The sequence below is a fragment of the Dendrobium catenatum genome, unplaced genomic scaffold (genome assembly GCF_001605985.2).
Source record: "Dendrobium catenatum unplaced genomic scaffold, ASM160598v2 fragScaff_scaffold_1684, whole genome shotgun sequence".
NCBI classification, from domain to species: domain Eukaryota; kingdom Viridiplantae; phylum Streptophyta; class Magnoliopsida; order Asparagales; family Orchidaceae; genus Dendrobium; species Dendrobium catenatum.
In genome coordinates, this window is record NW_021320146.1 from 502,698 (window position 1) to 515,353 (window position 12,656).

Below are 12,656 nucleotides of genomic sequence, written 5' to 3' on the forward strand. Positions count from 1 at the left end.
TTTTTTTTTCTTTTAAATTTTTTTTATTAAGTAGTTGCTTTCTATAACAACTTTAAAAAAAATTGATTTCTTCAACCTATCTTTATAAAAAGATGAAACCGTACAAACAGACCATAATACTTATACCTAATATATGAATAATAGTTTTATAATATAGTGTTGCATTTTTATATATATATATATATATATTATATAGTGTTGCATCTTTCAAAATTCACGGCGGTAGAGATATATAAAGTTTAGTATCATAACTTTGTATGAAGATCCATCACACAAATATATAAAGAGAAGAGGTGCAAGTGTCAAAAGATATACCAAGATTTTTACATAGAAAGTCCTAAAAAGGGGAAAAGCTACGGGGCCTAGCCTAGTTAAAATTATTTTAGACATTGGCTCAATGTATCATATATAATATATTACATAGTTGGGTAGGAAGAATCCAATGATAAGGGAGACATTGTTCTGTTCATTTGGTTGGTAGGGCTGCATTTGGGCAATGGAGATAAGAGGGATTGTAGTTGCGGGTGATGGTAATCAGAGGGACCGTAGTTGGAGAGCGAAGGTGGTCGGAGGGACTGTAGTCGGCTGACGACGATGGTCGAATGGACCGTAGTCGGTTGGCGACAATGGTCGAAGGGATCGTTGTCGGGCAGCGACAGTGGTCAAATGAACCATAGTCAACAGGCGACGATGGTCAAACGGATCGTAGTCGGTGGACGACGGTGGTCAGAAGGACTTTAGTCGGCGGACGATGGAGGTAGGAGGGACAGAAGTCAATGAGCGATGGAGGTCAAAGGGACCCTAGTTGGCAGACGACGTTGGTCGGAGGGATCATAGTTGGCCGACAACGATGCTAAGTGGGACCGCAAATCGGCGGGTGATGGAGGTCGGAGGGATCGTAGTCGACATGTCTTTGAGTTATAGTTTGAATGATCCTCAATTCAATTTCGAAAGTTTCTAATTGGGATATGCCACGAGATTCGTGCATGATTAAGACAATTTTAGGTGACATATCAAATTATTAGATATATAAAAATATAAATGTTTAGTTTTTTATAATACATATAACTTGCACCTGAATAAGATATAAATCAAATTTAGAAAAAAAAAAAGAATAAGATATAAATCAATATCAATAATAAAAATTAGTTGACTATACAACTAAATTATCATTCTTCAAAAATAATTGTTCTATCTCATTAAATTTAATAAAATATCTCATTAGCCCATGTGGCAGGATTTCTTAAATAACAATATCCTGAAAATTTTTAAATAACAATATCCTGCAATCATGGAATTTCCCTATAAATAGCTCTCTTGGCTTTACCGTTTCAAGCTCTGTTCTCTTCCCTCGCGATCGCTCGCTCTTTCGCTTGCTTCGCTTGCTCTCGCTCGAGTGCGCGCACACTCTGTTTCATTATCTGCAATGTCGCTCCTCGCTGATCTTATCAACCTCAACCTCTCAGATTTCACAGAGAAGATCATTGCCGAGTATATATGGTGCGCTTCTTCACTGTTGAATATCTTTCTCTTCTGCTGATCATGAAGTTTCCAGTGGGAAAACAAATAAAATTTTGGAGCTCATTTTTTGTTTTTGCGCCGCAAGCAACTCTTTGGTTTTTATTATATTTTTTTTGTCCATGAATATTTCCTTAGATCAATTTTTTTCCTTTATCTTGAGGAGGTGGATTTCAGCTTTTGTCCTTACTTATCTTACTTGTTCTATTTCGCAACATCAAAATTGAGCCCTAATTCATGTTACTAACATAATCATCCTTATTTATCTCTTCTTTGTAGTTTTGTTTATCTGCTTTGTTTCTTACATATACATACATTTCTTGTGTGGCTTGCAGGATTGGAGGAACTGGTATGGATTTGAGGAGCAAAGCAAAGGTATATATTTATTTTTACCCTATGATTATAATTAAATGTGCCGCCTCAATTATTTTATCTATTGGGACATTTTCCCCTCAAACTTAAGGGAAAATTCTATAAGATGGTAGTGAGGCCTGCAATGCTTTATGGTGCTGAATGTTGGCCTTTAAAAGAGAAGCATAATACTAAGTTAAGTGTGGCAGAGATGAGGATGCTCAGGTGGATGAGTGGCTTTACCCTTAGAGATAGGATACGAAATGAGCATATACGTGAAAAGGTTGGAGTAGCTCCAGTAGAAGATAAGATTAGAGAAAGTCGCCTTAGATGGTTTGGTCACATAAAACGGCGGCCTTGCGATGACCCGGTTAGGAGAGTAGAGGTATTAGATTTGACTTATGTTAAGAAAGGTAGGGGTAGACCTAAAAAGACTTGGTTAGAAAATATTAGGAATGACCTTTCTTTATTAGATTTAAACAAGAATTTGACTTTTAATAGGACACAATGGAAAAAAAGGATTCATGTAGCCGACCCCACGTAGTGGGATAAAGGCTTGATGTTGTTGTTGTTGTTGTTGGACATTTTCCCTTGCTTTTGGTTGCAGTTTTTCAAGAATAGTTTTTAAATGTAGTTCTTCTATGCAACAGACTCTTCCAGGTCCAGTGACTGATCCCAGCCAGCTGCCCAAATGGAATTACGATGGCTCGAGCACTGATCAAGCTATTGGGGAAGACAGTGAAGTGATTCTGTGGTAAGTTTCTTCTTCTTACCACATGTGCCACAGGATGGTGGATGGGTTCAGTTTGTTTCAGTTTCTCTTAAATTTTGTGTTTTTTATTTGAGAAGTATGTTTAGCTTCTACTACTTTGTACATGCTGATATGTTTGTGCATTTGTAGCCCTCAGGCTATCTATAAAGATCCTTTCAGGAAGGGGCAAAACATTCTTGTAAGTTTTAGTATTTTTTTTCCGTCTATTATTGTTTAGGATTTCAGGAAGTAAATGCTTTTTTAGTGACTATTTTATGTGGATTGTAAGTTGTCTAGAAAGTTTGCTAGCAAATATGTGGTATTTTTTGAAGAAAAGGAAAGTCAGAATAGTCTTTGTTGTGATTCTTGTGAACAAACAAATATGTCATGACAACACTTGATCCATTCACCATTTACTCGGAATAATTTTCTGGATATAGAAATAATATAAGGAATCAATTTCCATCTATAATGGAATGTGAAAGTTGAATCTTTTTATTGAATTTTGTAAATTTTTTTAAATTTTACTTTTCTGAATTGATCATCAGTAAATATATGTTTTTGCTTTTTAAAAAACTTGTGAAAACGCTATTGAAGTATAAATTACCGTTCTCCAATCCTCAAGTCTTGCAACTCAAACGTGTTTTTATTTGGCCCAAAACAAATTTTATTCTCTTTTTAGTTCTTTTTTTCTTTCATTGGTTGATGACCTTGCTCTTTTCTCATCATTTTTTTTTTATGTTTGATTCTTGGATATTGCTTACATGCAGGTCATGTGTGATTGTTACACCCCAACAGGAGAGCCGATCCCCTCTAACAAAAGATATAATGCGGCAAAAATTTTTAGCCATCCTGATGTAGTTGCTGAAGAACCTTGGTAACCCGAATAGTTATTTCAAGTAGTTTAAGTTGCTGTTTACTATGTCTTATGCAGTACTGGTTTGAAATCATTTCTTTTTCGGATTTTATTTAAGGAGCATGATGTTTAATTAAATTCGGAATATGAACAGAGTATTAACTAAAATTTAAAAATAAGCAAAATTAACCAAACAAAATGGCGCATTCCATTTAATTCTCCAAACAGTTTAGCGTATTTAGAAAGCGTCAAACTGTTTGACGCTTTGCTACATTACTTTTAAATTTTAATTCAGCTAACTAGACTGAATGCATTAAATAAAAACACTCCAAATCATTTGGGGCATTATGAATGCATCAAATCATTTAGTGCATTCTTTAGAATGCACTATTTTTTGGCTAGTTTGCTTCTTTTTTAATTTTTTTTAGACTCATGATCCTATTGCTAATTTAAATTGCTCCTATTTATACTATTCCATTTGTTTGTACCGGGCGATCCCCATTTCCAGGTATGGGATTGAGCAGGAGTACACCCTCCTTCAAAACGATATCAGGTGGCCCCTTGGCTGGCCGGTTGGTGGTTTTCCTGGTCCCCAGGTAATCAAAAATAGAATTGTTTATTATTATTGTTAACATTCACATTTCCACCATTTAATTTTCTATGCACTATTAAGCCAAATCACTAAGGAATTATTATGCCAAATCATTTTTCAGAATAATTTTACAAATGACTTGGAGCTTTTCGTTTTGCTCTGTGATTGCTTGCTTTGGCTTCCACATCGATATCTTGATAGCTTCTACATGTCTGGATTTGTAGTTAGTGGATAATTATGTTCCTTTCAATTACTTATTGGCTCTATTACTTATTCCTCTCCAAAGAATTAATTCTGCCTTACATTTAAGCTAATGTAATCTGCAAAAAGAAAAATCGATTTGTAATCTCGAATCAGCTTTATCCTTCTGCCCAATCTCACCTGCGTGACTTTTGTAACAGGGTCCATACTACTGCTCAGTAGGTGCTGACAAATCATTTGGTCGTGATATTGTTGATTCCCATTACAAAGCTTGCCTATATGCTGGGATCAATATCAGTGGCATCAATGGAGAGGTGATGCCCGGTCAGGTAATCAACTCCTTTCTTTTGTTCCATTTCTCAACTGAGAAAAAAATAATCTTTTTGTTTTCATATAAATGAAACTTAAGAATTATACTATATTTGCAGTGGGAATTTCAAGTTGGCCCAGCCGTTGGCATTACTGTTGCTGATCAATTGTGGATTGCTCGCTATATTCTTGAGGTATGTACAAAGCATCCACCAAAACTCCATTTTTGTTCCTTTTGTTATTTGTAGGCTAAAACTTCTTCTTGAACTTCTTTGTTCCATTGTTAACTATTAACTTTGGTATTTCTGTGAATAGAGGATTACTGAAATTGCTGGTGTGGTTCTTTCATTGGACCCAAAGCCTATCCAGGTTAGATTAATTCTATTTTTGTTTTGTTTACGAGGATTTTGAACTTGATTATGATAATGAAATAAATTTCTAACTATTTATTTGCTTAAGGGGGATTGGAATGGTGCTGGTGCACACACTAACTATAGGTAAAAAAATGAATAAGATCATAGAACTGTGGTTTTTACTTCTCATCTGTTCTCATTTGTTTCAAAATTATATTTCTTCCTTCTCTATTTTTTGGTAATTTTACTCTATAAGCACTAAATCCATGAGAGGAAATGGAGGGTATGAGATCATAAAGAGAGCTATTGAGAAACTAAGCCTAAGGCACAAGGAGCACATTTCTTGCTATGGTGAAGGCAATGAGAGTCGCCTCAGTGGAAGGCATGAAACAGCTGATATCAATAATTTCTCTTGGGTATGCTCTTGATATTAAATGTTATAATGAAAAGTTTAAAGAAGAAATATTTCATCAATACTTCAATTTCATACGGCAAATTTATAAACTAACTGTTTAATGTCATCACTACAAGGGTGTTGCAGATCGTGGAGTTTCAATTCGTGTTGGTCGGGAAACTAAGAAGGATGGAAAAGGTAAGATTTGTTATTGCATCTAAGATCAATCTATATTTACAAGCACAAAGTTGAATTGTTTTTTCTATTTGCAGGTTACTTTGAGGATAGGAGGCCTGCTTCGAATATGGATCCCTATATTGTGACATCCATGATTGCTGAAACCACTCTTCTCTGGAAGCCATCATAAGAAGAATTGATCTCCATGATTAAATTTTTGTGGTTCGCATCCAACTGATTGAATTATATGTTGTACTTGTTTAGTTTTAAGTCATCTTAATTTACTTTTCCTTTTGATGAGTTTAGTTTTTTTTCTTTTTCTTTTGTGCTGCTGGAGGCAAGTGGAGTTGTTTTAGGTCATCTTGGTTTATATCTCATTGTCAATTTGGTTTTTTCCTTCATCCTATTGGAGGAAAGTGGAGAGTGTAAAACAATGTTAGCATTCCTCATGTCTAGCTATTTATCTGAAGTTCTCCTTTTGATATGAATGTCATTATCTGTCAAAATAATAAATTGTGATATCTATAACAAGTCCACTTGCCTACTAATTTTAGTTATCATGTGCTAGAAGATTTTGTTGTAATAGATTGTGATTTTTTGTCTTAATGTGGCATCAAAGTTCTACACAAAAAATGAATTGAAGCTTTAAGTCAAGAATTTAGAAAGAGAATATGAGAGTAGCAATTGTTAAAGAGAATGTCTCAGGGCATCTCCAACCGAAAAACTCATTTTCCACTTCAAAATGTAGCAAAACTTTAAAATGCAGTAATTTATTTCCAATTGAATGGCATTTTCTCTCTCCTTTCACGCGTTTCCTGCGAAGGTAACCATTTTCTCCTATTTCCCCAGCTTTTCTCCTCTTTCGCGGGCTTCTTCAGCAAATCCTGCAGCCCAATTTCTTGGCATAGATGAACAGTCCAATGCAAATATTGGTGCCGCACTGGTAACCTACCAAACTTTGACGTGAGATTTGAAGTTCGAATGGACCGAATGGCCGACTGCATACAGTGGCATGCAATTCGGTTGGAGATGATCTGAGAATATGGACTTGCATGATTTGAGCTAGCTAAATAGAAAGAAGCTGCATTAATCAGGAGGGTGGATTGCATGGAAAAAAACGGGAGAAAAGTGGCTAAAACAAATAACATATAACAAGCAACTCTGCTAAACAATTTAATTGAGACATTTTCCAGAAATCCACTCCAGCAAGTATCATAGCTAAGTCTTCCTTCCATTCAAACGAACAATACAAATTAAAAGTTAATCCAATTCTTATCTTTTGGATCAAAACAATTGCCAAAAAAGAAGTGCACTGTACAACCAAAAAAGTAGAACAGGAACTGCTCTATGACAAAATAGTGAGAAGTGAAAATCTAACATGTATCCCAATTCTCCCCTTGTCTAAATCCAATTTTGCACCGGTCACCACCCAATATCCAGGACTATCACCAGCCCCCTTACACCTTTCCCTTGTATCCACATACTTCTGCAACTTCTTCGCTAACCCAGCAGCCGGTGGACCTCCCACAAAAATCCCTGAGTCCACCACCACCTTAGGCATCTCCACCAACACCTCTCTTTCTGCAACACTGGACAGAATCCCTGATCTCTGCAAGAATCCTGAAGGCCCTGAAGAAAACAACTGAGGCCCGCGCTCCCAAATCGACCGGGTGATAACGCAACCGGGCAGCTCTGTAAAGAGCAAGCGCAGGTGAAGAGTACTGCTACCGCCATCCATTTGAAGTTGGGCCCCAGAAACCACATAGGCTGATTCAGTAAGGGTGGGAAGCCAGTCTGGTTCTGGTTCAACCGGTGCAGTGCAAACGCGTGAGAGCCGGCGCCAATCTAGAGGCTCATAGTAGTTGTCATTGCCGGCGGCCACGATGGCTGAGCTATTCCAGCGGTGGGGGGTGGGGGTGGTGGAGCTGAAGAGAGTGGGGGTGGTGGATAGGTGTTGGAGATGGATGGCGAGGCAGTTCGTGTACTTGCCTTCCAGGTGGAGGCGGATTCCCGTGACTGGTTGGCGGTGGGGGATGATGACAGGGGAGGTGTTGATGCGGAGCTTGGGGCCGATGAGAGCTAGTTGAAGGGAGGAGGAGGATTTGGAACGATTGGAGCTGGGGCCTAATGGGTGGTCGTTGAGGAGTGGAGCCCAGGATCTGTGGGATTGGAATTCCAGAAAGTGGTGAAGCTCGGACAGAGGAGGCTTATCTGGTAGTAATAATTAAGAATAAAAAATAGTTACTGAATATAGTATGTGTTGATCAAGCAGCCATTAAGATGGGCTCAGATAGAACTGAGTTATTTGCTTTCTTTGTTAGGGCATCTCCAACAGTATTCCAAATGCTTGAATGGCTTGGCTCACAAGCTCCAGCCGAAAGGTAAAACTTTCACTATCTTGTTGCGGGTGAACAGTGGGACGTCAATATTGACGTTGCACTGTTCATCTTCGCCATTTTTCGGTCTCTACCAAACTTGCCGAAGAAAAGCGCGAAAGACAGAACGACTATTACCTTCGCAAAAGCGAGCAAAATGGAGTTCCATTGGAGATGAATCACGACATTTTTTAGTTTCACGATATTTTGCAATGAAAAATGAGATTTTTTGTTGGAGATGCCCTTAGAAAGAAAAAAGGGGGATAATACGTACATCGGAGGTACAAATTGATGGCATGGGCCAAGAAGCCAGCGCCGGCCACGCCCTTCATTAGTGAGGTTATCGGCACAAAAGTGAAATTGATAATATCTGGCATGGAAGGAACTGTGAGAAGCCATTCATAGTGGCTGCTTGCTGAAGTATCTCCTCCTCTTCTTGAACAGACGACCGTTAAGCCCTGAAACATCACCGTTCATTTGAAGTTTTCATCTTTTTTTTTTTAGATATGATGGTGACATACAGCCATTCTGTTTAGTTGATTAGGCATTTATATATTTAGAGTTAGGGAAGAATGCGATTACTCACATTTTTACATGATACATTGGTGAAACCATCCATCATTAAGGGCTGCAGGTCAAATACATTGAAAGCCTCCGAAATCTGCAAAACCCAATACACTTATTTTGTCAGTTAATTTTAGAAACAGTTCTACCGAATCTCAGAGATCTCCATTGGGTACTCGTACCCACACCCACCCACGTACCCACCCCCATACCCAAGGGTACTCCCAAAACCTCATGGGTGGATAATCAATATCGGAGGATAAAATGATTTACATTGCTAATCACCGTATGACGTATATTACCGCAATTCTCACTACACATCGTGCAACACTAAACTGCGTTGCGACCACGATAAATTATGTTATGCGGCTTGAAAGTTTTCAGTCAAAGCAAATGGTAACAAGCTTTAAGGCCATCAATCCATGACTAACTGCGTTCAAAAAATATGGAAAGTGAGTGGGTATGAGAGGAACGGCATCCCAAAAGTCACCATGGGTGGGCGAAGGCCGCTCACGTAAAGCGTGGGTATCCAATGGGTATCCAATTAGGACCCATGTAAGACTATGCTACCAATGCTTAAACTTTTTAGCAGTACTGCAACTAAATATTGGTTGTTAATCATATTCTTAAAGAAAGTGTGACTAATGATACCTTTTAATCACATTTTTTAAGTTAATTAACTTGTTATCCACACTAATAATTAATTAAATTGTTACATCATAATGAATTTGCTTTAGGAAACATAAGTTAGAGAGAGTATTAAATACCTTGGGCTTGTAGTCCTTGGACCTGTAGTGAAGAGGAGGGAGAAGACAGGTGCCAGTGAAGAGCTGGTCTCCAAGCTGGTCCAAATTGTGCTTCAGCTTGGAAGGGGAGAGGTCAGAAGTCTGATCCTGCCTCACATAAACCACATCCTGCCCTCCCACACTCAACCCCACTATTATATGAGTTCCGTAATTCTCAATAAACCTGCATGATCATTTCAATATAACTTTACTAATATTCTTGAGATGAACTCTTTGTTTACTGTGGCTTCATTTGGGATGACTTTCTTTCTGCTTCTTAAAGAAGCTTTCTATTATAAAAATTTTAATTTTTGCACTAAAAAACTGCTTTATAAAGCAGTAAGAAAGCTGTCCCAAATAAAACATGTATCAGGATGAATAAATTATCGAACCTGGCGAGGGAAGCTGGATCCCATTTAGCCGGAACTGCATCAATGACTTGATCAGAGAGCATCAATTGCTTCCGATCGATTCGGAGATCGAAGAGAGTGATGAAGTAACCATCCATGGCCAAGCTTTTGGTCTCCATTGCATCTTGAGCCCAGGAGCTGCCATTGAAACCAAACATGGCATTGAAGACTCCTGAAGGTATCTTCCCAGAAATTGCATTCCTATGGTTGAACCATTCAGACATCTATACCACAAACAAAATTTCACAATCATACAAATTTCTATCATTTCATACAAAGAAAATAACTTTTTTTTTTAAAACAAAAAACAAATTTTATTCCACAAGAAAATGACATATAACCAGAGGCCAAGAAAAAGCAAAAAGAAAAGACACAAAGCTGAAAGAAAGCTACATTAAGCCAAAACCAGCAAAGCAAGACGTAAAAAGAAAAGGAATCCGAAGAGCCGGACTCAGAATCACCATCCGGTTGCCAAGCTCGGGCCATCCATTTGGAGGAAGAATAACCATCATCGAGAGAAACCAAATACGAAATCCACTGTCAAATACACCGGAAAAGGATCCACCAAAGTTGCCACAACAAGCCATGGCCTTCCAGAGGTGTGTACAGGAGACCTGCCTCTCATCATAATCCATCAAACCACAAAAAACCAAACAACACCAATCTGCCAACAGAATGACAATAAGCATTAAAAGAAACCACTAAATTACTTTTTTTTTAGCTTTCCGTCTACGTCGCTTGCCACCAGTGGGGACAAAACGACTCACTTCCAAATTATACACAGCATCATCTATAATGTCAACTCAAGTCTCAACATCCCCACATTGCGAAGAAGAAGAACTATCCAACCGGTCGTTTTGATCCAATCACTTGCCCTTAACTTGAGCATTCAAAGAAAATAACTGTATTTACATTATCCATTACAGTTTTTGGCATGTTATTTCTGGAACATAATAGTCCGAGCAGGTAGGATTTAATGTGAAAGGATTTAGTCAGCGTTGCGTCTGTTGAATGAGACTTTTTGGCTGTTTCGCTGGCAATCTCTGCTAAGTTGATTACGTATGTGGACCTGCATAATCTTCCACGTCTAAATTTGTCTATATGGGAGCGAGTTTCTAACCACTCAGATGAGCATAAAGAAAACTTATCTACAAATTTATTTTGAAAGCGTTTGCTTGATATTTATGTGAGAGTGAATATTACATTGAACAAGCCCTTATCAATAAGCCGTTTGTTCTTTAATAGATTTTTAAGAAGAAGTTGAGCTCCATCAAACCTTAGATAATAATATTAATAACAATATTATTATTTTCCCTAAAAAATGAAAAATAACATAAATTTAATGTTTGCACACCTAAGACAAGAGTAAATTAACAAAATAAATCAAGATTTTATAATCAATAGGATGATGTAGAGCTTACTAAACCCCTCAAATTAATAGAAATATTTTTTCTGAAAATATATAAGTATGTATTTATATATTGTGTTCCAAATTAAAAAAAAAATATATTATATGAAAGCTAAATAAGTAGTAAATTAATTTTTTGAACATAAAATATATGATAGAATAAAATAAAATAACCTATTAAGAATATTTTTTGGGAATAAGTCCTAAAGACTTCTAAGAAATTCAAAAAAATTCTGTTGAACTCTAATAGTTTAATTATCTCAATTCAAAATAAATTAAAATATCAGGAAAATGTATATATTTTAATCCAGACAAAAAAGAAAAACACATAAATTATAGAGATATTTAAAATGATACAAGAGTATTGAAAATAGATATAAAAGAATATTTTAATTAAAAAAAATAAATATTTATTTTCAATGAAATCACAAAGCTTTTTGAATTTAATAAATTTATAGCCCTATTTAATATGGATAAATATAAAACCTAAAATATAGAAATTGTTTATGAGAATTGCTTTGCAATTTCCTTATGCTTTCCTCCACTACCAACTTTGTCTAAGTTGGTTGGAAACATTTATTTTTTATATTTATAATCATAAATTTTATTAAAAAAAGAGGAAGTCAAAAGTGTGAGGAATTGCTATAGTTTAAAAAAAATATTTAATTCTAATGTAATTAGAGATAAGTAGATAACCCATCTTGGCCTAATGATTATGATCTTCTTCTCTGCACAAAAGATTATGAATCTAAACTATTTGCCAAAAAAAAAAAAAAAAATCTTTTTGAAGCCATTGCAAAAAATTACCGCACTCTTAACTACTGACAAATTCAAAAAGATTCAAATTTGATAATCCGGTAAAAACTAGGAAGAAGATTTGGAAGGAAACGAAGGAACTATGAGAAAAAATAATAATTTACCATACCTGGTTAAACTCGAGCACGTCAGACTGATATCGAACTCTCTCGCCCTTGTCACACTTGATATCGACGGAGACACGCCGGAGAACGCCACCGCCGGCGACGGGTATGCAGAGGTCAACGGTGTCATCTTCGTTTAAAAGGACAAGCCGCTGCTTCCCCTTGCAGTGCTTCGGCCGGAAATCAGATGCCACGTCGAAGCCTCTTCCTAAGCACTGCAAAGCTCTCTCTGCAGCTTCTATCATCTCTTTCCCTCTCTCTGTCTCTCGCTCTCTCTGGCTTTTGATTTGTGAATGGAGGTTTAATATTTGGGATCGAGAGGAGAGAAAGGATGGGAAAGATCAAAGAAGACTCTTTCTTGCTGTTTATTTTGGAATTGGAGGGTGAAGAGTTGATATATATATGAAAGGAGGGAAAGTTTCCACTTGTTTTTGGTAAATGTTGACTGCTTTTTTTTAAATATTTATTTAATTTTATAGGGGTGGTCAATAAGTTAATTAATTAATCAGTTCATTTTATATTTCTATATATTAACGTCTAAATCATATTAAATAATATGCATCAAAACATATGTTTTGCTTTATAAAAATTAAATTAATAGTAGTTTTATATACTTTTAGATTTTAAATTATTTACTAAATAAATATTTAAAATTACATATTAAGCATATAAATATAAAAAGTTATGTGATA

The 12,656-nt window shown here is 36.4% G+C and overlaps 2 protein-coding genes across 3 annotated transcripts; one reads left to right on the forward strand and one right to left on the reverse strand.

Moving 5' to 3' along the window:
• The first annotated feature begins 1,383 nt into the window (after window positions 1-1,383).
• LOC110103120 (glutamine synthetase cytosolic isozyme 1-1-like) lies at window positions 1,384-5,913 on the forward strand. Its single transcript, XM_020831692.2, has 13 exons — window positions 1,384-1,500; window positions 1,854-1,893; window positions 2,520-2,623; window positions 2,771-2,819; window positions 3,391-3,497; window positions 3,985-4,072; window positions 4,470-4,598; window positions 4,698-4,772; window positions 4,894-4,947; window positions 5,038-5,075; window positions 5,188-5,347; window positions 5,463-5,523; window positions 5,598-5,913. The coding sequence occupies exons 1-13, from the start codon at window positions 1,427-1,429 to the stop codon at window positions 5,690-5,692; spliced, it is 1,074 nt and encodes a 357-aa protein (XP_020687351.1). The 5' UTR covers window positions 1,384-1,426; the 3' UTR covers window positions 5,693-5,913.
• Window positions 5,914-6,687: 774 nt separating this feature from the next.
• LOC110103118 (MACPF domain-containing protein At1g14780) lies at window positions 6,688-12,331 on the reverse strand. 2 transcript variants are annotated; one of them, XM_020831691.2, is made up of 6 exons: window positions 11,970-12,331; window positions 9,619-9,860; window positions 9,209-9,410; window positions 8,464-8,538; window positions 8,152-8,335; window positions 6,688-7,713 (listed from the first exon to the last, which is right to left on the reverse strand). In XM_020831691.2, the coding sequence occupies exons 1-6, from the start codon at window positions 12,207-12,209 to the stop codon at window positions 6,848-6,850; spliced, it is 1,809 nt and encodes a 602-aa protein (XP_020687350.1). In that variant the 5' UTR covers window positions 12,210-12,331; the 3' UTR covers window positions 6,688-6,847. The 2 variants fall into 2 exon arrangements, with proteins under 2 accessions (XP_020687350.1, XP_028557207.1); XM_028701374.1 differs by having other exon boundaries at window positions 9,619-9,837; window positions 11,970-12,239.
• Window positions 12,332-12,656: the final 325 nt, after the last annotated feature.

What these genes read in the sequence shown, in the direction of transcription:
- LOC110103120 (XM_020831692.2), top strand. Translation starts at nt 1,427, where the DNA reads ATGTCGCTCCTCGCTGATCTTATCAACCTCAACCTCTCAGATTTCACA. An exon ending in GTAGTTGCTGAAGAACCTTG is followed by an intron (nt 3,498 to 3,984) that starts GTAACCCGAATA and finishes CCCCATTTCCAG; the next exon opens with GTATGGGATTGAGCAGGAGT. An exon ending in ATATCAATAATTTCTCTTGG is followed by an intron (nt 5,348 to 5,462) that starts GTATGCTCTTGA and finishes CATCACTACAAG; the next exon opens with GGTGTTGCAGATCGTGGAGT.
- LOC110103118 (XM_020831691.2), bottom strand. Translation starts at nt 12,209, where the DNA reads ATGATAGAAGCTGCAGAGAGAGCTTTGCAGTGCTTAGGAAGAGGCTTC. An exon ending in CCAAGGACTACAAGCCCAAG is followed by an intron (nt 8,539 to 9,208) that starts GTATTTAATACT and finishes TGGGTTTTGCAG; the next exon opens with ATTTCGGAGGCTTTCAATGT. An exon ending in CCAATGTATCATGTAAAAAT is followed by an intron (nt 8,336 to 8,463) that starts GTGAGTAATCGC and finishes GTGATGTTTCAG; the next exon opens with GGCTTAACGGTCGTCTGTTC.